General features: G+C 37.2%; 4 protein-coding genes across 6 annotated transcripts; 3 read left to right on the plus strand and 1 right to left on the minus strand.

Annotated features, from left to right (window-relative positions):
* Nucleotides 1-1,286: 1,286 nt before the first annotated feature.
* Nucleotides 1,287-5,362, plus strand: LOC112177048. 3 transcript variants are annotated; one of them, XM_024315225.2, is made up of 12 exons: nt 1,287-1,531; nt 1,617-1,695; nt 1,790-1,877; nt 2,036-2,185; nt 2,453-2,584; nt 2,837-2,987; nt 3,079-3,117; nt 3,199-3,273; nt 3,825-3,884; nt 3,976-4,040; nt 4,702-4,792; nt 5,018-5,362. In XM_024315225.2, the coding sequence occupies exons 1-12, from the start codon at nt 1,448-1,450 to the stop codon at nt 5,057-5,059; spliced, it is 1,056 nt and encodes a 351-aa protein (XP_024170993.1). In that variant the 5' UTR covers nt 1,287-1,447; the 3' UTR covers nt 5,060-5,362. The 3 variants fall into 3 exon arrangements, with proteins under 3 accessions (XP_024170993.1, XP_024170994.1, XP_024170996.1); XM_024315226.2 differs by lacking the exon at nt 3,199-3,273; XM_024315228.2 differs by lacking the exons at nt 1,287-1,531; nt 1,617-1,695 and having other exon boundaries at nt 1,798-1,877; nt 1,987-2,185.
* A 10-nt stretch (nt 5,363-5,372) lies between these two features.
* On the minus strand, nt 5,373-7,172 carry LOC112177049 (protein REDOX 2). Its single transcript, XM_024315229.2, has 3 exons — nt 6,742-7,172; nt 6,372-6,615; nt 5,373-5,977 (listed from the first exon to the last, which is right to left on the minus strand). Exons 1-3 carry the CDS (start codon nt 7,074-7,076, stop codon nt 5,567-5,569), a joined length of 990 nt encoding a protein of 329 aa, XP_024170997.1. The 5' UTR covers nt 7,077-7,172; the 3' UTR covers nt 5,373-5,566.
* Nucleotides 7,173-10,110: 2,938 nt separating this feature from the next.
* On the plus strand, nt 10,111-10,765 carry LOC112176193 (CASP-like protein 4D1). The gene is made up of 2 exons (XM_024314012.1): nt 10,111-10,256; nt 10,378-10,765. Exons 1-2 carry the CDS (start codon nt 10,111-10,113, stop codon nt 10,763-10,765), a joined length of 534 nt encoding a protein of 177 aa, XP_024169780.1.
* An 11,591-nt stretch (nt 10,766-22,356) lies between these two features.
* Nucleotides 22,357-25,448, plus strand: LOC112179939 (zinc finger protein SHOOT GRAVITROPISM 5). The gene is made up of 4 exons (XM_024318430.2): nt 22,357-22,705; nt 22,828-22,974; nt 23,074-23,473; nt 24,255-25,448. The coding sequence occupies exons 2-4, from the start codon at nt 22,869-22,871 to the stop codon at nt 25,228-25,230; spliced, it is 1,482 nt and encodes a 493-aa protein (XP_024174198.1). The 5' UTR covers nt 22,357-22,705; nt 22,828-22,868; the 3' UTR covers nt 25,231-25,448.

Genomic DNA, 25,448 nt, shown 5'->3' on the forward strand with positions numbered 1-25,448 from the left:
ATGATGTTTGCGGACGCTCTTAGTCCGATTATTATGAACACTCTTAGTTCATTGATTTACGAACACTCTTAGTTCGTTTAGAGTGAATCCCCACGATTCTACTTTTAGTCCATAAATTGATGTTTTGCGGACGCTTTTAGTCCGATTATTATGAACACTCTTAGTTCGTATAGCATGAATCCCCACGATTTCACTTTTAGTTGATAAATTGATACTTGCGGACGCTCTTAGTCCGAATATTATGAACACTCATAGTTCATAGATTACGAACGCTCTTAGTTCGTTTAGCGTGAATTTCTATAATTCCGCTTTTTTATTACAAGTCTCTGAAAAGAAGAGAAAAGGAATACAAACTCAAAAACAGGAACTTTAATCTTTAAAACTTACTTGTTGAAATTCGGAGCAAATTCTCTTCTGAACAGATCCCACTTCAAATGGTGTACAGGTCTCAAAACGACTCCAACATGGCTGAAATTTGGAGATCAGATATATGAGACATAGATGAACAACTTTTATGAAGAAAGGATTTTTATTATATGTCCCGAAAAGGACGTTTCTCGGCGTGCAAGCAGGCTGATCTGCACAGGAATGAGCGTGCTGGATAGCTCCCACTTCGGATGGTGTACAGGTCTCAAAACGACTCCAATAAGGCTGAAATTTGGAGGTAAAATAGAAGAAACATTGATAAACAACTTTTATGCAGAAAGTATTTTGATCAGAGGTTCTGAACAAGATGTTTCAGGGTGTGCAAACAGGCTGATCTGCACAGGAACGAGAGTGCTGAACAGCTCCCACTCCAAATGATGTACAGGTCTCAAAACCACTCCAATAAGGCTGAAATTTGGAGGTCAGATAGAAGAGACAGAGGCGAACAACTTTGTTGAAGGAAGAATTTTGATCTGAGGTCCCGATCAAGATGTTTCGGGGCGTGCAAGCAGGATGGAGTTAGAGCCTCGTGCTGATAACGTGTTTAAGGACAAACATAAAATAACTTTGGAATGAACATAAATTAACTTGAGAGGGAGAGAGATTTGATTCTGAGAATGGAGAGTAATGTGTGTTTATTCTTCTCACAATGGAGGGTTTATATAGGGATACAAAGTAGTGTGAATTACCCTACAAACAATAACATATTTGTTACCAAACTTCTCCACTTCTCAAGTGCTTGCCAAACATACTCCATGATGTAGACATTTATACATTTACTACAACAAGTGCTTACCAAACATACTCCATGATGTAGACATTTATACATTTACTACAACAAAAGAATATTTGATAAAAAAAAATAAAAATTTGAGTCGAGATTAGACTAGTTATAAGGCTTGAGCATCTCCCACTATCTGGATTTGAAGACCAAGACTTGAAAATTATGAGGCGTGAAATTCTATAGCCCAAATCTGTATTAGCAGTAACTGGGTTGGGTCAGTCTGAAACAACACAGAACATGTCCGCTGCCTCATCAGCTCTGACACTCCGCCTCCCCTTCGCTTCCTCAATCATCACCACCACCACTAAGCTCATTTATCCGGTAAAGCTTTAATCTTTTCGTCGCCAAATGTATATATTGCAACAAAAATCGTTGCTTTTACTAACACAAGCGCGTAATTCAACAGATATGCAGCTCACGTCGGTCTATAAGCAGTTTGAGGCTTGTGGGTTGCGCTCGTGCTGCCATTTCAAGCCAAGCGCAAGGTACCCTTTTTTTTTTATGGTTGTGGGTTTTAGGTTCTTGGCTAGTTTTGCATTATGGATATGGATTCGGAAATTGGTTGTTGTGAGCTTTCAGGTACATTTGATCCTGAACTCCGTTTAGTACTTGAACTTGCCACTGACTCTGAGTTATATGAGATTGAAAGAATCCTTTTTGGCCCTAGGTACTTCAAGCTCTATTCGTTTTTTCTTTTTTTTATGAACTTATATACCTTTTGTTTTGGTATATATGAAACTTTGTGACAAGCTGTAATGACAATGTGACTGATATAGCTAAACATGTAATAGTTAAGCTTTGACGATGGTGTAAATGTATGTCCAGCTACTTCAGCCCTTTGCTGAAATCCATAATGAGCAGAACCAACGTCGACTATGCAATGATTGAAGAGGATCTTGAGGAGCGAGATCAGTTTTTAGCAGCATTAGAGTCGCGATTCTTATTCCTCGCAGCGGATGCTCGGTCCACAATAAGGTTTTTCCTCAACTTACATTAGGCTGGATTAATGTGCATTCAGGCACTTTGTCTTGAAATACAACTCATTGTCAACTTGTTTGGAGTCAATATTACTTGAATCTTGGGCTAACTTGCCACTGTTTTGAGTATGTTATTGAAGGTAGTTTCAATTCTATTTCATCATGTTCAATATTTATTCTTCTTTTAATTAAACTAACTGCTAATGTCATATAGTTCTCGATGGAGTTTACATGTTGACTATGGTTTCTATGGGATTCTTGGTAGGGGTTGGAGGCCATCATATAGGAATGTCTTGCTTGCAGTTAGAAAAGAGTTGAACATTCCTTGCTCAAGCAAATTATCAACTGAAGACCTTGAAGCAGAGATTTTCCTTCATCTGTTGCGAGACTACTCAAGGCATGTGTTATGCATATTTCTCTATATTGGACCTTGGTTCTTGTTAGTTTCTGAAGTAGAAATAACATCATCCTAAAGGGATTAGAGATTAATAGAGAACTCTACCTTTAGGTATTGAAGAGTGAATTATGGGATGTGCTTGCCAAAAGTTATGCAGTAATCATTTTGATCCTTGATTTATGCCTTTACTAACCTTTTTCTCTATTTTGAATGTGTTTTAATGAATTAAAAAGAGTCACTTCCTCCATGTAGTGAAGAATCAGGAAGTTTCGAGGGCTTGCTAGAATTCTCTGAGCCGTCAGATGCTGAAAACAGTCTTGAACTTGGACTCAGTCAATGGAAGGTGCAGGCCCTCACTGCTTTAAAAGTTGGGGCAGCGGAACTCCGATCAATGTTTTTAAAGGTAATGCAACTTTAGTATGCCTGATTTCTTCAGTTCTCTGGAACTTACATCGATATTTATAATTTAATTGACCCTTCTTTCTTTTTGTTAGGGTGGTGGTATCCTTACTCTGGCAAAGATCTATCAATTGGTAAGAAACGATGGTCATACTATATTCTATTTGATTTTCTTTTCTGATAAATATCTTTATCTATTTTTCATTTTGTGGTAGTTAGCTAGGAAGTTATCTGGGAAGGTGTTCTTAGAAGCTGCCAACTATCAACTGAAAAGGGATGTTGTTAGAAAGGTGCTTTTTTGTCTTTATATGTGTGATCTTGTTCTAATTTTTGTTTCTATTTTGGAACATATACAGTTTGTACACGTGTGTAACACACTCCCCAGAATTTTGCAATAGCTTATGCTCTGTCGAAAATTTCTTCTCAGTACCAGGCTATTGAGAGAGGGACAGAAGGGATGAAAAGTAGGAAACCTATAGTCTGGGAGATGCACTAGTTTCAATTGTACATATAAATATCATCCTGCATACAACATCCATACTTTTGCGCACGCATTCCACTTTTCTGTTCCGTGCTCTAGGTTTTTCACATCTGCCTCTTAATTACATACGTGCATTCATATACGTTGCTTTTCCATCTGCGTCTTATCTTGAAGCTTAAGCTTATGCCACATGTCATTTCATTTTCCACGTCCATGTCTATTCCAACGTCTTCTAGCTTAAGCTTATGCTATTGTCATACGGAGTTTTCCTCTATAGGATGTTGGTGAGTAGTGACTATCCCATCAATTATCTAGCTACCCTTTTCTACCTAACATGAAATTCCATATCTTGATTTTCAGGGTGGACAATTAGCAGCTATTAATCTAGAATCCAGAGTGGCCTTGCTAGCTGCAAAACAAGTAATTACATTTGGGTGATGATTCAGTACAATATTGTTATATATTTTTCCCTCCGTCTTTTGATTCCGGGGTTTCTCATGTTTCTGAACAGGGTTTTGCAGGGGCTACATCAAGATATCTTGGCTTGAGAAGCATGATGTCGTTACTTGGCCCAGTGTATTGACTCTTCCTGCAGTTCTTATATTTCCTAAACTTGGTCTATTTGTTTGTAACTTCATTTCATACTCCATATATTTAGGACTACTTGGTGGTGGAAGAGTGGTTTAGTAGTAATGAGAGATTGAGAACCCATACAAATCTGTTATGGGTGCGGATAGGCTTTTTAGCTATGCATGGGTAGTCACTTCTCAGTGACCAACAATCCTTTGGGTGAATAAGGAGTCACATAGCTGTCCCAATTAGTTGAAATTTAGGTTTAGTTGAGGTGTCTTATCTATCCTCACTCCCTTCTTTGTTTTAGTTAATATCATCTCAAAACTAGCTCATATGTTACACTGCATCTATTGAGATGACATAGAAGAGATTATTCACTCTCCTGTTTTTGTTTGGACTAGAACTGACTTGGAATAGCTTTGAGGATGTAAGTGAACATGTACCTTCTGAAGTTTTAGAAGTTTCAAATTTGGTCTAGTCTTGGTTGGATAACCCTACGTGAATATAAATTTGACAACCTTTTGCTTCAAATGTTGACAAATCCAACCATGATCAAGTATCGACTGTAACAGCTTATGACAAAAATCTCTTGATATTAGCTTTTTTAGTTTTTTGCCAAGTTTTTTCATTTATGATTATCAGCTTATCTTGGCATTTTATGCAGGCTTTGGGGAACATTTCTGGCGGATGTTGTCATTCAAATGCTAGGAACCGATTATGCAAGAATTTTGCGAGCAATTTATGCTTTTGCTCAGGTAATTTTCTTGCTTTTGCCTTCTCTACATATTTGCCCTTGTTTTGGCATTGGCTGCAATCTCTTGAGACATTAATAAACTACTATAGATGGACATGTTAAGGATGATAAACAAACATCTTACTCTTGAGAAGCAAAATTTAGATGACCATTAAGTTCTTTTTCTTCTTTTTCGTTTTCATGGAAACAATTAAGTTCTTCTCAAACTAAATTGCTGTTGCTACAGATACGCATCACTCGCACTTATGGGTCACCGGTTGATGACTGAAAAGCTTTGCATTTTAAACGATGCTCGAGTAGTTTCAGAGCTTCAAACGAGCAGCATTGGGGATTTAAGTTCATTCCGGAAGGTCAGCATTTAACAAGAGGTGTGCTGTCAAAAGTAATTACACTGTACATATTGTTTCCCAGTTAAATCACCTCTCTGCTTCGATCAGTTAATAATTTTTGCACGTGTAACTAGTGACGGTAAAAGCTGAAATAGCTTATCCGCTTTGTTGGACGAAGTTAATTCAAGTTTCTTATGTATAACTTTCATCTATAAGTTGAAACCTGTAGTTGTGATGGTAAATATGCGTTTGATTGGCCAATAGTATAGTCAAACATGTTTGAATCAGCGTTATTACAATAATACACTTCTGGAAATAAACACGTATTGCTCTTTAAAGAGTCTCAGAGAGGACATAACTTGCTTATTTAAAGATCAAAGTCTTGCCATTGCTCGGATTAGGATCCTCTGAACATTTCTTGACGAATGCATATATGGAAGAAATGTTTAGGGGTTGCCATCCCAAAGGTCGTCGACGGATTTGTATTGACCTTCTTCGGAAACGAAGAAGTCTCCTACAGCCAACCTGCGCTGGGGAATTTCCTTGATCTTGTTCATTTCATCCTCACTTAGCTCCCAATCAAATATTTGAGCATTATCCATCATCCTCTCCTTGTTGAAACTCCTCGAAATTGCACTCACCTCTCCTTGTTGGATGATGGATCTCAGTATAACCTGTGCTACACTCTTCCCCTTTGCAGCAGCGATGTCCTTAATGATGCCATAGTCTATCCAGGGTTTTGGAGCCCAGCTGGTAGCTCCATAAAACCCCAGGGGAGACCATGCAGTCACATGAATTCCTTTCCCTTTACAGAAGTCTCGCAGATTTCCTTGCTGCCAGGACGGGTTCATTTCCACCTGATCGATCCATGATTATTATCACCATCAAATTCACGAGACATGCTATGATACTGTGATGTTTATCATACATTGATTTTACATTTATTTAAACAAAAATTACAATATTGAGAACAAAGTTACCATATTCGTTTACAGTATTTACATGTAGTTAAACTAAAATTACAACATTGACAACAAATTTATTCAAAAATTTGTAACAAGGTCGTAGGTTGTGTAATTACCATTAATAGAACTATGATCACACAAAATAGGACTCACGTTACTACATTGACAACAAATTTGTTGTCACATTTATAAACGTGAGTATGACATACTGGTATGTACTATAGAACTTTCCCAAATTCACATTCATCATCGATTATCATATAGAATCATGGATAGATGGAGTTACCTGATTGACCGCTGGAGGGATGGTCCCGTTGTCAAGAATTTGAGAGAGCTTTTTGGTACCAAAGTTGCTGACGCCAATAGACTTGGCCAATCCCAGCCTGTAGCACTCTTCCATCGCCTCCCATGTCCCCATTATATCAAAGGGAAGCAAGTCCTCTTTCGAATTTGGTATTGCCGGAGTTCCTTGTTTCAGCCTCGCCGGCCAATGAATCAGGTATAGATCCACATACTCCAATCCCAGCCTCCTTAATTAATTAATTAGTTCATGCATGATATATATATATATATATATATATATATATATATATATATCATATTAATTGCATATATAATTAATTAGTTAATTAATGGTCTTTAATTCAGGCACTTACTGTAGTGTCAATTTAAGAGCTGGGAGAACAAGATCGTGATGGGCGTCAGTGCACCAGAGCTTGGAAGTGATGAACAACTCATCGCGAGTCTTGATGAGACCTCGGTCTAGGGCTTGGGTGATGGCGAGACCTACGGCTTCTTCGGTTCCATAGAGAGCAGCAGTGTCAAAGTGACGGTAGCCAAGCTCAATGGCGTCGAGGAGAATAAGAGCCAGGGTTTGAGCGGGTGGAGGACTCCCGAGAACTCCGGTGCCAAAGCCTAGCACCGGCATCTTCTTCCCGGAATTCAGTACTACTTCCGGGATAACAACTACTTTCTTGCCTCTCTCATCCATTTCTAATCAGTTCTGATCGATGACCAAGTAATTTTGCACAGTTTAACTTTGGGGTCTTAATTCGAACTATTCTTCTATATCTGGTACGATATTATCTACATATATATATTTTTTATTATATATACTGTTGACCAGATCTCGAATGCGAATATGATATGATATGATATGATAAACCATTAAACCGAGACCAGCATCCAACAACGCAAGCAATGACGTATACAAATTCCAAGGGCTCCTCTTTAATCTGGGCTGGAGGGGAGCAGTAAATATTGGAGGATTGTCAATTTGGGGGCCGGCAGCAAAGATGGTGGTCCCGCCCGCGTGATTTGTAATGGGCCGAATTGAATTAGCTGGGCTCGCAAAAGCATATATAGCTCAAAAGAGCCACTACCCGCACCGCTAGCTAGCTCGACTATGAATGCACCACCATCGATCACTTGTACGTACGTCTCAAATACAAATTGGTACGTACTTAAATAGCATTTACCGCATTTAGCAAAAGTTGAATAAGATCGAAGAAATCAGCTGGTTTCCCTTTTTTGTTTCAATCGGAACTAGTTTATATATTAATTTACAGCTTGAATTGGTCGTAGGAATGATAATAATTAAGCGAGGCAAAATATGCTATTTCCAAAGGCGGCCAATTTGCTGATCCATCATAAATACAAAGCATTCAAAGTATATATTGACGTTAACGAACGAGAAAGGGACAGACGGCGCTTGTTTCCTATAAATTATAGCAGAACATAGTGCATTACTCACGTACCAAAAGAGAGTACGTGCAAGTTCTTCGATAAGTTGCTCCAACAGAAACTAAATTATAGAACAGGAGCTAGCTCTGTCAACTGTACGTTGAGTATTTGAAGTATGTCTAAAGCTATTCCTGCCCTAGTTCTTGTATTCAGGATCCTTACCCTTGCAGCCTGTGTTGCTTCTGGGCTGCTTCTCGTTCTCGACAACTTTAAAGATGAGGATGGTGATAGACTACATTTTTATGACATCATTACATTCAGGTACCTTTTTCTTAATCTATCAAGTGAAACATCTTTGTTTTTTTTTTTTTTTAGACATATTCATGCATTGAAAAATATGGATTAATATTTGAATTTGGTGTACGTAGGCATGTGCTTTCTGCAGCAGCAATTGGAGCAGCATACAGCCTACTACAGCTACCATTTAACATATACTATGCTTGCACCAATAAGCGCTTGATACGCAACAGGTCCATGCCGGAGTTTGATTTCTATTCCGACAAGGTAGTGACCTTGGTTCTAGCTTCGGGTGTGGGAGCTGGTTTTGCAGCTGGATTTGAGCTCAAAAAGTTTTTCAAACTATTACTTCAAGTGGCGTCACTAGGAATTGACTACAACAACTTCGATCAAGAACTAGCCAAGTACAATGACTTCTTTGAGAAGGCAATTATTTCCAGCGGAATTCTCTTGGTTGGAGCTGTTTGCATGGCTGTGGTTTCGATTCTCACTTCCATCACTCGGACTTCAAATTCGGGTTTCTTCGGATAATTGATTCCAGAGTTCAGCTGCATGAGTAATAAAGATGTAAATGATCGATGATCAACTCTATTCTTAATTTGTTTTCTTTCCTATTTGGGATGTGTTCATTCATATCAAATTAATTGTTTTTCCGGTACAAACTTGAATTGTACAAAGTTTAAAAAAGGTCACACACACACCCACACACACACATAGATGCTCATTCTAGAGATGATCTCTTTACTTTAAGAATTTGAGAATTTTTACTATTTTAATTACACTAGTTCATGACCTAATTTAATGATTTCAACCGTTGATCCTCTAAAATCTTATGCAATAATTGTGTCTATAAAAAGTCAACCAAATCCATAATCATTTAGTTATTCAAAATTGTGTAAACAAATGTAATCCGTTAGATAAAATTAAAACGAACATCGTTCTAATCAAATAGTTAAATGTTTTCCGATTCGGCTAATTTTTTGTAAGATTTATATGTGTATATGTAAAAACATCATAATAAAAACATCAAATAGTTAAACTAGACAATGAATTGTTTAGGTTATTAAACGACATGATAAAAATAAAAACATCATCACATTTCAAATTTAAGAAGGTCCTCTCTAAATTTTTCATATATATATATATATATATATATATGTATGTATGTATGTATTCCCTTCAATCTCTCAAAGTTCAGAGACCTTGAAAAAGTGAGAACCTCAAATAAAAAAAGTGAAGATAATTGTCTCATGATGAAAAATGAAACCTGCCACATGTGTCAAACTAAAATACCAAATAAACCTTGCTAATTGGCTTTTATTGTGAAGGTACTTTATCATTTTCAACTAAAAATGCTAGAGGCCGTCAGTTTGTTCCAAAATATAATTATGTACGTGTATGCACGCCAACACCCATTTGGACAATTCTTAGGGTGAGGGGTGAACAAGCATACTCACCTCATTGTCGATTAACATACTTTTACGTAATAAATTTATAATCCAACGGTTCATATCTTAAATTAGCATTTAAAGATCATCTCTGTAAAAAAACAATCGAATCGGAAAATGTTTAATTATCTAATTGAATCAAACAAATGGATGATTCTAACAACACTTACTACTATTATGATGAACCGTCAATATATTTCATAGAAATGATTAACTAAAATGTCTTCAATTTGATTGATTTTTTACAGAGCTAATCTTTATATTACATTATACAACATGAATAGTTGGATTAAAAAATTATAGAGTTATTTATGCATTAATCGCAAGAGATTGTGAATATGCTTATTCACTCTAGGGGTGAACTTAAGAATTGTCTCATCTATATTGACATCATCGAACAAGGAAAGGACAGACGACTGTTGTTTCCTTATAAACTATAAGAGAATTAATCCACTGCTGCATTCCTTGGTGACCAAAACAAGAGCTAGTACAAGGGAACTGAATTGTAGAAGGAGCTATTGTTTGCCTCAAAAACAACGTATATATCTAGCTGGCTAACTGTGTAACCGTGGAGATCGAAATTGAAGCGATGGACTTATGGCATCTGAAGCTATTCCTTGCGCAGTTCTGGTATTCAGGATATTTACCCTTGCGGCATGCGTTGCTTCTGGCTGGTTACTTGTTCTCGACCACTTTACAATTTCTAATCAGAAATTACGCTTTCAGGATCTGGTTACGTTCAGGTACAGCACACATTAATTTTTCGATCTTAATCTAGCTAGCTTTTTCGATCATTCACTTTTTTGTTTAATTACTATATTGATCGAAAAAAATGATTAAGTAGGATATTTGAATATGTTGCAGGTATGTGCTTTCTGCAGCAGTAATTGGAGCAGCATACAGCATACTACAGCTACCTTTTAATATATACTATGCTTCCACCCAAAAGCGTTTGATACGCAACGGATGCATGCCGGAGTTTGATTTCTTTGCCGACAAGGTAGTGAGCTTGATTCTATCTTCGGCTGTGGGAGCTGGTTTTGGAGCGGGAGTTGAGCTCAAAAAGTTTATCGAAGCGTTACTTCCTCTGCTCGGCCTTGACAACTTGAGGGAAGCACAAACGAAGAACGATGACTTCTATGAGAAGGCTATTGTCGCTACCGGAATTCTCTTGGTTGGAGCTGTTTGCATGGCTGTGGTTTCAATCCTCACTTCCATTGCTCGAACTCCCGGTTTCTTCGGGTACCGGTAATTGATTCACGCCTCTTTGTTCAGCTGCATGCCCACTCACAAATTCACAATAAAGACGCATGCATGTAAATGATGATCAGCTCTAGCTTTTCTTTGCCTTTTCTTTTTGTCCTACTTGGGGTGTGTTTAAATAAATATGCGTCTGTATGCAGCCATATTATGTTTTAAAAAAAAAAAAGTTAGTTTGTTTCTTGCTTTAATCTTCGTAGTCACTCTGCTGCTATCGCGGCCCATATATAGACAATTCTTAGATTCATCTTTACATGAACGAGCATTTTTTTTTTTTTTATCGGAAGTAACTTCATTCAAATAAACTGCAATTACATCACCATCACACCACCCAACCATGGATTATAACAAAGGACAAATAAATAAGGACTAACACCACATATCTTCACTCCGACAAAGAGAGACTGGCGCGTCAATAGATCCAACAACGAAGACCGAATGGAGTAGCTAATCACGCTAAATTGACCAAAATAAGTAGCAATAACTGGGACAAAATCTGACCACAATAGAAAACTATTGGGTGGGCCATCCCAGAATCTCCCAGAAACCTCAACATAGACTGATAACGAAACAACCACAACATAGGCTGTTAACGAAACACACGGCACTAAGCCAGCATAAGACTGGGTTCTATTAGCAACGAACCAGGTACTCAAATCAAACCATTCGCCGAAATCCACGACGACAACCGTAACTCGAAAAAGAATGGACTTATTTGAGATCTGACGAACAAATCTAAGAACTAACAACAACGACAACAGACTAAACAATAAACTAAACAACAACCACTGCAAAACTGGCGAAAAGAGCTTAGGCCTCGCCCTCTGGAATCCAAGTTCACACCCCCATGCTTCACCAAGTTGGAAGAAAGATGGGCCCCACAACAACAGACGCATCATCGCCAAGACCCTGCCGTCATGAGGCCAAACCGAACCGACCTAGTCAACACTTCGAGCAATAGCCGCCTCCTTCCCAACAACCATTTCAAGGAAGGTTTGACAAACCACTCACTATCTTGTGACCACGACCCAGCCCGATCACCTTCAATCTCCACCATCCAAAAACTCACCCACCGCCGCCCGTGCAACCACCACAGTCAAGCCCAACCTGGCTCCCACCTATTCCACCACCGAAACGCCGCACAGCATCACGCCACCACTGATTGAGTCCGATAGTCAACGGCAGCTGGATCCCCAAGCAGAATAGATCCAGATCTGGATCAACTATGCCCAGAACACCAAATCGCCGCCTTCACCCAGAACTCAGATGCATAGATGACACCAGATTTTGCCGTTGCTCAACCACGCTCCTCATCTGCAGTCGTCTACAAGCTGCGAAGGACAGATCGAGATCTCTCTTTCCGACCCAGAAAACCAACGCCCTGCCACCTTCCCACGGCCACGTCTCAGCCTGAACCCCCCGCCGGAATGCGTAAAACCAACAAAGACCCGTCCGACGACGACGCCCAAAGGACGCGCCGCCGGATGGAGCATCACTCTCTCTCGGGTGAACGAGCATATTCACCCTTAACATACTTTTACTTAATAAATTTATAATCCAACTGTTTATATCTTAAATTAGCCTTTAAAGATCATCTATGTAAAAAATCAATCAAATAGGAAATCATTTAATTATCTAATTGTATCAAATAAATGGATGGTTCTAACATCACTTACTACTACTATAAAAAGTTAGTTTGTTTCTTGCTTTAATCTTCGTAATCACTCTGCTGCTATCACGGCCCCATATATATGGACAATTCTTAGATTCACCCCTAGGGTGAACGAGCATATTCACCCTTAACATACTTTTACTTAATAAATTTATAATCCAACGGTCTATATTTTAAATTAGCCTTTAAAGATAATCTCTGTAAAAAATCAATCAAATAGGAAATCATTTAATCATCTAATTGTATCAAATAAATGGATGGTTCTAACAGCACTTACTACTACTATTATGATGAACCGTCCATGTATTTCATAAAAATAAATAACTAAAAGGTCTTCAATTTGATTGATTTTTTACGGAGCTAATATTTTATTACTTTATACAACATAATGGTTGGATTAGAAAATTATAAAGTTGTTATGTGTTAATTACAAAAAATGGTAAATATACACATTCACCTAAAACGTGAACTTAAGAATTGTCCCACATATATGGCCTTTATAGACTCTATAGTCTATAGCGTCTATAGCCAGCATCAGTTTGACCATGTACAAACACGAGAAAGAAAAATAATAGCATCAAATATCACTCCAATTTGGGCCTAGGCTGTGGATTTCAAAGGTTGTCCTTTTCCCTTAGCAAGTATAGAAGCCCAGATTTGTGTATAATATTCATATTGAGCAAATGGTATTTGTGGGGAGTAGACATGATTAGCAAAAGGCCGAAAGCAAATATTTTTTTTTTTTGGGCATATGGACGCCTAATGGCCCAAGCAACAAGAAAAACAAAAGAAACTCAAGAAGCAACAACTACATTCCTAACTCCAGCAGTTTCACACAAATCATCCACGTGTGAAGCATCACACATAGAAAGCTTAATCTGAAAAAACTTGCACTTATTTATCACATCATATATGCAATGGATTAAGATCATCTACCCCTTGATTAAGCATTCAGACTAGAATTTTTTTGAGTCACATTCAATGAGAACAGAGGAACATTGAAGGGACATGGAAAGATTTAAACCCAGCAATAAATCCCAGCTTCTGCCTCAAGAACAAACCACTGTCCTAGCTAGCAAAGAACCCAGAAATTCAGTTACCATCACAATCTCTTATTAAAATGTACAGAATTTTGTGTAAGCATACAAAAGAACTTTTTGGTTATGGCAACTCCTAGCTTAATATTGCAATTAATATAGAATTGGAGTTCTGATCGACTAATGAAGAAATTAAATCCTTTTCCTGACTTGTGTGTTTGAATGCAATTGTTTTTTAATTCAATTTGTGAACATTAAAAAAATGATATATTAGACTTGTTTTTATTACGCAACGACAGAAAATTCAAAAAAAATTCGTCCATAACGTTATTGATCATACTTGGTCTATGAATTTGTGATGCACATGTAAGATGTAAGATTATTCCAACAAGATCAAAGTCTCCCTGATTGAGACATAGGACCATGCACTCCCAACTTAATTGATTCACTGCTTGCTTTCGTGAAATGAAGGCTACACTATATGCGCAATTACACTCGTTGTGTTTATAAAGAAATAAGTGATCGAACTTTGATTTCCTGGATTTGATGCTTTGACTTTTGGAATTGCACCATCAGACTTCTCTTTTTGGATTTAAAGATTAAGTCTTCCCCACCCACATGGTTTGTTTCTTGAGTTATCACTAAAATATAATTCAAGTTTGTATAATAAGAGATCAAATTCTAATGGGGTAAAGGAAAGGTATGGTATGGATCAGAAAGATGCCCGAATTAAGGGGTCCCTACACCCTACTTGAAAATTGATGATTAGGGTTTGTTGGGCCAACTTTTTTTCACCATTAAATAGAAATTGATAACTTCAAATGGAAATGAGAAAAACATAAGAAAGAAATTAAACCATGGGCTTCAATCCGATCCTTCCCTGCAAAGCATATGTCAATTCATTCATTCATGGAAGCTTTTTGGTTGTAAATACCAGCTTTGTTAATTGCTATCCATGCCATCTTTATTCCCTTTCGAGTGTGTGTGACAGTTTACCACTTACAGCTTCTATTTGGGTCACTTTATGTTTTGCTTCGCTTTCTTACAAATGCTACACAACCCACCAAAGCATCCAAACCCTATTCTTTTCTTTCTTTTTCCCGCATGATGATGACACGTGCAGGATGCCGGAACACGTGTCACGTGGTCTAGCTTTGATTCTGTGAGACTTTGGTCCACTGCAATGTGAGTATATCCCCATACTTTTTGGATATTTGTCTTGCATGTGAGAGAGGGAATAGTGGTTCTGTTCATGGTCGAAGAAGGCTGGCTCTGGCTTTGGCTTTGAAGAAGAAGAAGAAGAAGAAGAAGAAAAGCTCGAAGGTGATGGCGAGGCACATGGAGACTAAAAGGTCATCTTCCTATGAAAGGCTACACATCACGACCCAAAAAGATAATAAAGAGAAAGGAGATGAAAAGAAGAAGAGAAAAAGAAGAAGCTGAGAAAAGGAAAAGCGAGAAAGAACAACCCACGCTCGCATGTCCTACTTACCCCCATCTCTATCTTCATTATATATTCATTATTGTACTTCAACCCAGGCTAAGCCTCAATATTAACCAACTAGTTTTTGGTTTTGGGTATTCGTTCGCAACAATATTAAAAGGAATCGTACGTTTACATTTGTTTTCAAGGGAAGCTTCGTGATCACCTTGGTTAGGGTTAACCGAAACGTACCAGTTTGGTTAGGTTGGGGAAAGAAAGGGTCGCCAGCTTTTTGTGAAGGAAGTGACAAAGGGCCTTCGGAAAGAATTCACTGGAAATTTGATTGATTTATGTCTGTCTCTTTCCCGTTTGGCTCATGTCCATTATGAGTACTGAAGTCTGAAACTGCTCTTTAGCTTTTTCCATTGGCGATTGCAACACCATTTCCCCCAACCCACCCGCCATCACTCCCTGTCTGCTATGCTCTGTGTTTCGATCAGTACTCTGTGGGCAGGGAACATATGCATGCATCATAAACATGATCGATCAACCTTATCACAATTCAATTATGGATCTACAATTTTCAAAAGAAAAATAAAATTTAAACTGTAATGATCATTAACATTTGACCAAGCAACTAAAATCTAAAATGCAGAAAATTACCGCTTCAATTAGTTTACCGCTAGTTCGATAAAAAAAATCAGTAAAACTTCTCTAGCGATAATATCTTTGAGGTTTAACCCTAAAAATACAGACAAGGAGTAGATGGCATTAATATATACCCAACATCCCACGTACACCTTCCTTCTTTAATCTTTACTGATTGATACGTACCATTAAGTGAAGATGAACAAGATGTGTTTGTCTGGAGGAAATTAAAACAGTATGACAAAATCGACATATCATGTTTTAAAGTCTCGAACATTAAACTCTTATGTTTGTCCATATATCTACGTATTAATTAGTACAAATAAGAAGATAACAAATTGAAGAAGGAAAAAAGAGGAAGCTACATTTTTAGGCAGGCACTAGCTAGCTGTGCAACACATCGAGGATCTTAATCAACATGACAACTTGATCCACCGTTCCATCGATTAATCCAGCTAGGTATAAGACATGGATATAATATGTGGCCTCCAAGATAATCAATGAAAAATTCCTGTAGTTCATAATATATAGTTATTATATATTATATAGATATGATTACTTGATCAGCAAATAAACCCTACTCTATAAGCTAGTAATATTCCATGTGAAATATATATATATATATATATATATATATATATATCCACAATCATCCTAAACCTAAGCCCTTGTATAAATTCATCGTGTGGGTAAATTAATTAGAAGATGCATACATTTATTTAATTAATTTAGTGGTAGTAGTACGAACGTAGAGTACAAAAATGACAAGGGAAAGTTCAGAAAGGAATAAGAACAAGCCAAGGAAGTAGAGTGTGAGAGAATGATCGAGGTGATCCAGTGGCACGTAACAACAAGAGCTAGCTGGTAACTGAGAGATATATGATGCCAAGAGAGGAAACTATTAAGAAATTTAATATCCCGCCTTTGCCGACGTCAGTGAGTCACTGGCCTGGCCTAGCTATAGGTGCTTCATATTCATTCTGTACATATATGCTTCATATATTATCGATCAATGCCATCAAAGCCGACCAATAGAATCCTAAGACCCCAACTCGGAATGTCCATTTCCGTCTCTATCAGAATATCACTTATATGTTTGATGCTGACAGCTAGCCACATACACCTCTATTCTCCCCTCTTCTCCATTCTCTACTCATACCATAGTATCATACACACACAGACATCAGCGTATATCTATATATCTATATATTGGTGCTCCTCTTAATTCATATATATCGACGTGCGCAGTAACATTGAGTTTGACGGCTGCTGCTGTACGTGTTGTTACACGTGTAAGGCGTCTAATGTTTTGTCTTCATCTTTAGAAATGGGACAATCCAAGTCCACCAGTAAATCAGTGATCATGCAACTGCACATTGGACCAGCGTCGAATATTATTCTCATCCAATCCAAATTGCTAGCTGTAGCTCTGCACTAGCTAGCTGCAGCTGCACAATCTATACGGATGATTTAGTGGATTCTCTCATCCAAAGCGTCACTAGTTTCCTCTTATAAGTATATTGCTAGCTACTAGTTTAATTAGGCAGTAGTAAGTATGTATATGTGTGTGTGTGTGTGTCTGCACATAAAATAATTACTACATGCATAAAGATCCATCAAGAATATATATTGGTGAAAGTACTGATGCATACTTTACTTTACAACCATGCCAGAAATTAATTTATTAAGCTCCTCTCATGTTAATTTACAGACCTATTTGTAGTTAATACATGGTAGCGGGTAACGTGATATGCAATGATCGATTTGATTACATACGAACTAAGCATATCTTTGTGCAATCAAGTAGTTCAGAGCAGGTGTGAGAAAGCTGCAGGCAAGTAGTGACTCTGCAACTCGCTAGTTTAATCCGCTCTGGTGTCGGTAATCAACGGTGCACGAGCACGTGGACATGAACTCTGTGTTTGATCTGATTCTTAATTTAACTCAAGTAACCAAGCTCTTTTTCTGCATTTTAGCTAGTATGAAAGACTTTTATCCAAGGAGAACATGCTCGATCATCGCAAAGCTCCTTTAAAGTGAACTAACGAGTCATCTCTCTTTCATTTTGATCTTCATATACACACACATACGTACATATACTTCAACTTACACACAGCCTTGTTTAGATCTTTAGTTATACTTGTGGACAACGTTGGCTAGTTTGATGCTTATAGCCGATACACAGTGCAAGAATATTTCCCATAATGCAAGCATATTTTAGTAGAGCTAGCTGCACAGAATGCAATTAAGCATCAAAACTCTAAGATGCCCTAATTCCCAGTGCACAAAGTGATGACTAATCAATGCCTCCAGAAATATATATCCGATGCTAAGACGGTGGCTAGATGAGAGAGTAGCTGTAGCTGGAAAGTTGCTAAATGCAAACACGAATAATTACAGTACGTAATGCTTGTGGAATCGGCATATATAACTGGCCGGATTAATTAAAAAGTGCTGTTTCTAAATTATCATACTGTCAAGTGTAATCTTGTAACATCCTGTTAAGTCATTTACTATTTTACTATAAAAGATAAAAGAATAAACACATGTACCAAATTTATCAGTTACAAAATTTGGATTTGATACCTAAAATACAATGAAGAATAAAATAGTATAAATGAAAGATGTGAATAGATTTTTGGTCGGGTATATTGTCAGCTGGGTCAGGAGAGTTGGGGTTATATATATATATACACAATAGAAACAAATACAAAAGGGACAAGGGCATCGGGAAACAGTACTGGTACTTGTGTGGTGGTGGTGGTGAACTGGTGATAGTAGTAGGGACTGTAGGGTCTCTTGCCTGAGTTGCCTCTGCCTACCCATCATGAAATTATCAGACGTCGAGACCATTATTCACCCAACATTCATACCCTCTCCACATATTCGTATATTTGATCTAATTTTTCATTTGATTTATAATATATAGTCTTCAACTCTTCCCCATTTTAAACATGCATTTGCCTAGCCATATCTAATTAATATTTATTATGGGATGGTTTCATCAGACAATTTTGTGAAATATTAATAGCTGGGTTACTTCTCCCCCCTGTGTGTGTGTATTAAACGAGATATATATATATATATATATATATATATATATATATCTGCAACCTAAACCAATCACCGACTTCCATAATGTTATGTAGTTCTCCCCCTGTACTAATAAGAATGGTACGTACTTGTTTCAATCTATGATGTATCCCACTCTACATGTATATCCAATATATATATTAGTTTTCATTTTCTTACTTTGCAATCTACTGCCCATGTACTTGATACGTAATCCACGAAGTGAGAAATAATTATATGTAGATTTGAACATATATGAAGGTGTTGAGAATGTTCACACTCTTATATTGGAAAAATATAACTTTGTTTATGGGTTTATAAGGATTTGGGTCACTCTATTCATTGACAATTGGTTTTAGATGTGAACCCCAGATTACTTTATGTGAAAAATATAACTCCCACATTGGAAAAATATAAATTTGTTTATGAGTTTATAACATTGGAAAAATATAATTTTGCATATGAGTTTATAAGGGTTTAGGCCGCTCTATCAATTACCAATTGATTTTGGATGTGAACCTTATATTACTTTATCATCAAAGCGGGTTTACCCACGTGCTCACCGACACCTAATGCGGGGATATGAATCCCAAATTACTTTATCATAAGACATCTTTTATGTGCAAAAAGCTCAAACATTTTATATGAAATATTATCGGGGGGACGGGTCAGGACTCTTGGATCTATACTAGTATTGTTTATCTTGGACTCTTGGGTCGAGACTGGGATTATGCTATAAGTTAATCAAGCACAGAATATTGCTTGTTAATTGCCATATAGATTTGCAAAGTAATCCAAAACTTAGAAAAAGCACTGTATATGTTAATTAGTAGTATGTAAACTGAGATTTGGAGGAGATATTCTTGTTTGTATTAGTTTCTTTTTTTGTTTTATAAATTGTATGCATGAATTAGTAGAGGAGATGGGGGGGGGGGGGGGGGGGGAGAAAGAGTGAGGATATGCGTGTGACATAGATCCATATGTTTTTGTGGATATTATATATGTACAAGTAGAACACTGATATACTTTTGGAATTAAAAACTACACTATTCATGTATAATAATGTAGGAGGGAATGGAGGGATGATGGGATTCAGATTCTTAACACATGCAGCCTCACTAGAGAATGTCCTTTGCAATCATCCTCCCCAAGTGTTCTCGATCCCGAATCTAATCATACTTTCCTTAATCAATAAACTATTACTTAATATAACTCTAATCCATGTCATCTATCCATGTATATAAATTATAAAGAAACAAAACCAACCTAATTATGCATATTAAGCCTAACAAACAAGACTCCATCATCTGATATCTTCACTTTCCCAATCCACTTTACTGAACATGATACATATAATAAGGCACTTAATTAAGGCCGAGCAAGTTAATTAGCCGCTCATGCGTCTGAATATTGGTTTACCAAGTTTCCATATGTAGTATGACTTTGTTAGCTTTCATTATAATTAACCCATAAATAGCTCAGATTAAGCTAATAAGCTAGGTCGATTTCTCGATTAAGGGTGGTGGTAGAGAGGTCGAAGTTCGACGCGAGGTGGTGAAAGTTATGGTCGAGTATTGAGATGGGCCCCCCTTGCTTTTTTTGGGCCCGGCAGCAACCACCAAACAGGAGGCCAGATTTCTGGTGTCTTCACTTTCTTAGATTCTTTAATGTGTCTCTTAATCGAGAGAGATGTGCATGATGCTATCATGTTATCTATTTTTCTATGCATATATATCTTTATCGATGAATAACAAGAATAAAATTATACATATCGATATTGTTAAGGTCAATTTTACTCAGGTGATTAGTTAGGATCGGGATTAGTTGAGCTCAATTATCGTTAGATTTAGACTTAATGATGAAAAATAATTAAATTATTGAAATGCTCAATATATTTTAGCATTTAATATAAATTCAATGACAATTATACACAATTGAATATCAGTTAATTGACCACCAAAATGTGACTCTTAGTTAATGGTACGACAAAAAAAAATTTATTTAAATAATTCAATTTTATCCTACTATTATAAGCTATTATTATAAGCATGAAATACAAAAGATATCAACTCTCTCAGTGAGAAATATGCATCATAATATACAAAAGATAACAAAGGACCCCAAGATATATTCCCCTGTCAATCCATCCATGTTCTTTCATCTTTTCATCTAACGTCCATATTAATTCAATGTGATATGATAGCTCATGTACTTCTGCCAATTACAACATCAATTCATGGGCCTGCTGTCGGAATATGTTACACAATTACTTAAGAGTTATATACTAGCTAGCTACTACTGCATGCATCGTTTAATTACTTGTGTTCTTTTTTATTTTTCGCGATGTTTAATTTGTACCACGTCATGCATAAACCTAAGATTGAGGAACAACCACAAGACCTTGCTAGCTAGTTCCTCCATTTAGGACTGGTATTTTGCTTATAATCAGAAAACGATAGTGATTTTTATTCTTCCTTATCATTCTATACATGCATCAACCTATACCATCCACTTCATAGCCCTCGACAAGTTTTAATCTCTCAACCCCTTGAAGACAATAGATCATTGTGTTTCTCCACATCAAAACTGCCCACAAGTCATTTTCTTAATTAATTGAATCTGGACATGATTTCAACCATAATATATATATATATATATATATATATATATATATATTGTGTGTGCTTTTGGAAATCATACTATTGTAACTATATGACTAAATAATTTTCAATATTTATGTAATAACAAATTTGCCATTAACAAGATAAATGAATAAAAGGCAGAAAAAGTGAATTGGACATGTAGATTGTGAAGGTGTGTTTCAAGAATATACGGTTAATCTTTTAACTGCGTGTGTTTTTTTCCTTCCAATTTAGGTACTTAATCTAACTGCAACAGAGGTCATAGAGTGTTACTTTTTAAAGAATTAACATGGATTTATGATTTGAAGTTCAAGTTCGTATATATTATTGGAAGCGTCTTCTTCACTTGTTTTAAGTTTATTTCAATATCCTCACCTTGTATAGCGTTAAATATGCATTGAATGTGACAATTGTGCATCGTACTCTTAAATGTACGTAATTGTTTCTTATTCACATTTTACATAGCAACTGAAACTATACCGGGACTTCAGAACTATATGTTGTCTTATTTAAGAAAATTTTGTTGCAGTTTTCATTCCTAATTTTTATAAGCGAGACCAAATTACTGCATATTCTTTATTTTTATTTCCAAAACATTACATGCGTCTTTGAGTAGTCTCATTTTGTATCAGTTCTTTTTATTTGAAATAATCGATCATCGTAACTTGGAGTTTCATCAAAATTTTCTTTTGAAATTAAGGCAGAGAACTGTTGAATTCAATTTAAAAAGCCAATGCTGCCAATTTTATAAGTCACTGTTTTACTGATGCACTCAGTTTACCGAAAAGCAAGCATGTTGCACAGAGAGAATTATGACTTAATTTGACTAGTATAACCTTGACGGTGACATCATATCCGCAGCAACACCTTTGCAAAAGCCGCTTCAAATTGAATAAGTCAGAATTTACATGAATGGATCTGCAGGGGCATTTTAGTCAAAGAACATATTACTACTATGCTTTACCATGATGTTGCTGTTCTAATATTTAACATTTCAACTGTATATAGATTATAGAAGATAGGGAAGTTGCCTACGTGTATATATCTGGAGCTTGGCTGGTATTAATGCATGCAAATTAAGCTCCCAGAAATTACTGTCTGAAACTGAATTATGAGTGTGTTTTGTTTCTTTGTGGGGATGTTTTTTTCTTTCCTGGAGCCCATTTCTGCTTGTGGGATCGAGCTTTGAGTTCTGTGATTGGCTCTCTTTCTCTCCCTATCTCTGTCTTTCTCACTTTCTCTCTCCCTCTCCTTCCTTTTGAAGGAGCTTATTTAGGAGAGAAAACTCTACATCTTCAGCAATATTATTATTAGCTAGATAGATACAGCAGAAGAAGAAGGTGAGAGTTGGAAGAAACAAAGAAAGTGAAGAGAAAGCTATTTGTTGAAAAAGCCCGAGAGACTTCATCAAAAGATAAACAAAAGCAAAGCTGATGAGGTAACCGAAAGGAAAAAAAGACCTTTTAATTTGCTTCCTCTCCTACCTAGCGTTGTAGCTTGATCTTTATCTTCTCTCTCCTCCACCCACCTCTTCCTCAATACCATCTTCCTTAATTACAGAGATATCACTTCGCATCTTCATCGATCGTTGCACTTCACCTATGTTAGCCAACAACTCATCTTCCTCAGTTCCTTGTTCCGAGCCTTTTTCTTGCTTGGAAAATGGTAACAACAATAAAAGGAAAAGAAGGCCAGCAGGAACTCCAGGTATAAATCTAATTTTCGATCACTTCTCTTATATAACCTGTTAATCATGTTTTGCCCTTACCTAGTTTTCTTTGATTCGATTATGATATTTTGTTACAGATCCAGATGCGGAGGTAGTGTCGCTTTCACCGAAAACGTTACTGGAATCGGATCGTTATGTATGCGAGATCTGCAACCAGGGGTTTCAGAGGGACCAGAATCTGCAGATGCACCGGAGACGTCACAAGGTGCCCTGGAAGCTTCTGAAGAGAGAGACTCCGGTGGTGAGGAAACGGGTATTCGTGTGCCCCGAACCGAGTTGCCTGCACCACGACCCGTGCCACGCGCTGGGTGATCTGGTTGGGATAAAAAAGCACTTCAGAAGGAAGCACAGCAACCACAAGCAATGGGTTTGTGAGAAATGCTCGAAAGGCTACGCAGTTCAATCTGACTACAAAGCCCATCTCAAGACCTGCGGCACCCGAGGCCATTCTTGCGACTGTGGCCGTGTTTTCTCAAGGTTAAATTCATTTTCATATCATTCTCTATTGCTTTTCTTTCTTTTACATGCTAAAGATCATCAATATTATTCGAGAGGGCAAAGGAAAAGAGATTTATATTAATTATTACGAATTCAAAATGCATCATCATGATCATGTACACGGAGCTTTTTGTTAATTGGGGTTTGACTTTGAAAAAGCCGGGGAAAGAGAAAAACAAAAAGGGTGTCTGGTCTTTGAGTACTCTTGACTGACGACGGGACCTTGAATGGAATTCTTAACTATGTTTTTCTCAGCATTGTTGAGACACATTTCCCGAAGGATCAGTTTCCTTAGGTTATAGATATATTAGAGAATATATTAGACTCATAGATATGTTTGCTTTCGGTTTTTTTTTTTCCTTTCTTTTAATTAGCATCGCGAGACGTAAAACGGCTATTATTAAGCTAGTATGTTATCGCCATTGAAATTCCTGACTATCTTCAGCTGTGCGCCTGTGCATAATAGGATTAATCTCAATTAAGAAATATTATCCTCAACTGCTATTTGAAAGGAAAATTAAATAGTTAGTATTTAAATATTTTTTTGTTCGTCCTTTTATATTTTTTTTATGTGTTATTGATCTTTTTTGTGCCTTGTTTTCAACACCTACATCAGATCTTTAATGCAATGCCACCCATATCAAACATGTTTTAACTTCCTTTATCTTCTTTTAAGCTAGTTAACCTCCCAAACTGTGGTAGTTCATAGTTCATACTTGAATAGTTTATTTCGTTTTGTTTTGTTTTTATCTGTACGTAGGGTTGAGAGTTTCATTGAACACCAAGATGCTTGCAACATGGATCGTCTAAGGCCGGAATCCCAAGCAGTAGTACTACAACCACCGGCATGCCTATCAAGAACGGCTTCAAGTCCAAGTCCGTCAAGCGAAACCAATTTCAGCAGCAGGACTACTCCTAACTGGCCTTCGGCTTCAGCTTTGGTGGTGCCAAAGCCGCTTCATGACAACACCAAATTGATCTTAAGTAGTCCTCCTGCTGGCCACGGTATTAGTGACCGTAATCGAAACTCATCCAAGAATATCAATGCAAACAGCTTGTACAATTTGGATCTTCAGCTTGCGACCACGTCAAATGACAACAATCCTAACCATATTGAAGTCTCGGTTTCCTCGTCTAAGAGAGACGTGGAAAACCATTCCACTCAGCTCCAGCTCTCAATTGGATCGTGTGACAATTTTGGCGATCATCATCATCCAAAGAATATTAATATTGAATCAAACAGAAACTCTCCGAGGGAAAGCAGCACTAGTACTAATGAACATCACCACCAACAGATGAAACCAGCAGGTGAATCAGCATCAACATCAAGGATAATTAAAGAAGAAGCACGAGAGCAGTTAAGGCTTGCCTTGGCGGAAAAGGCTTACGCAGAAGAGGCGAGACAGCAAGCGGAGCAGCAGATTGAGCTAGCCGAGCAGGAGTTTGCGAATGCCAAGAGAATAAGGCAGCAAGCACAAGCTGAATTGGACAAGGCGCAAGCTTTGAAAGAGCATGCCGTTAAGAAAATCAACTCTACCATTCTCCAAATCACCTGTCAGGCTTGCAAGCAACAATTTCAAGCTCGAACGAGGCAAGCAAACCCTCATGAGAACTCTCTGGCGTTCAGTTACATGTCATCGGCTTTAACAACAACAACATCTGAAGGTGGCCAGTTAGAGATCAATGCTAGTGCTACTCGAACGGATGATCGGGCAAATTCATCTGCTAAACCGTAATAGGTTTCCTCCATCTCAATGTAAACCTTTTCTTGTTTTCTTTTTATTGGATATTGATATTCTGTATTACATATAACAATAACAAGCTGGTTATTGTGATAATATTTGGCTGAGGAGACGAGTACGTGTTGTACGTATCTTGCAAGATGTGTGTTGTTATTTGTTGATTAATTTGGTAAATGAAGAGTATGGTGATGATAATGATTTTGCTGAATATA

Source organism: Rosa chinensis, chromosome 7 (assembly GCF_002994745.2).
Source record: "Rosa chinensis cultivar Old Blush chromosome 7, RchiOBHm-V2, whole genome shotgun sequence".
In the NCBI taxonomy this organism is placed as follows: domain Eukaryota; kingdom Viridiplantae; phylum Streptophyta; class Magnoliopsida; order Rosales; family Rosaceae; genus Rosa; species Rosa chinensis.

Coding starts and splice junctions, on each gene's coding strand:
- LOC112177049 (XM_024315229.2), bottom strand. CDS start 7,076: ATGGATGAGAGAGGCAAGAAAGTAGTTGTTATCCCGGAAGTAGTACTG. Junction 6,616..6,741: donor GCTCTTAAATTGACACTACA/GTAAGTGCCTGA, acceptor TAATTAATTAAG/GAGGCTGGGATTGGAGTATG. Junction 5,978..6,371: donor TCCCTCCAGCGGTCAATCAG/GTAACTCCATCT, acceptor TGGATCGATCAG/GTGGAAATGAACCCGTCCTG.
- LOC112179939 (XM_024318430.2), top strand. CDS start 22,869: ATGTTAGCCAACAACTCATCTTCCTCAGTTCCTTGTTCCGAGCCTTTT. Junction 22,975..23,073: donor AAGGCCAGCAGGAACTCCAG/GTATAAATCTAA, acceptor ATTTTGTTACAG/ATCCAGATGCGGAGGTAGTG. Junction 23,474..24,254: donor TGTGGCCGTGTTTTCTCAAG/GTTAAATTCATT, acceptor ATCTGTACGTAG/GGTTGAGAGTTTCATTGAAC.
- LOC112177048 (XM_024315225.2), top strand. CDS start 1,448: ATGTCCGCTGCCTCATCAGCTCTGACACTCCGCCTCCCCTTCGCTTCC. Junction 1,696..1,789: donor CATTTCAAGCCAAGCGCAAG/GTACCCTTTTTT, acceptor GTGAGCTTTCAG/GTACATTTGATCCTGAACTC. Junction 4,041..4,701: donor ATGTCGTTACTTGGCCCAGT/GTATTGACTCTT, acceptor CATTTTATGCAG/GCTTTGGGGAACATTTCTGG.
- LOC112176193 (XM_024314012.1), top strand. CDS start 10,111: ATGGCATCTGAAGCTATTCCTTGCGCAGTTCTGGTATTCAGGATATTT. Junction 10,257..10,377: donor CAGGATCTGGTTACGTTCAG/GTACAGCACACA, acceptor AATATGTTGCAG/GTATGTGCTTTCTGCAGCAG.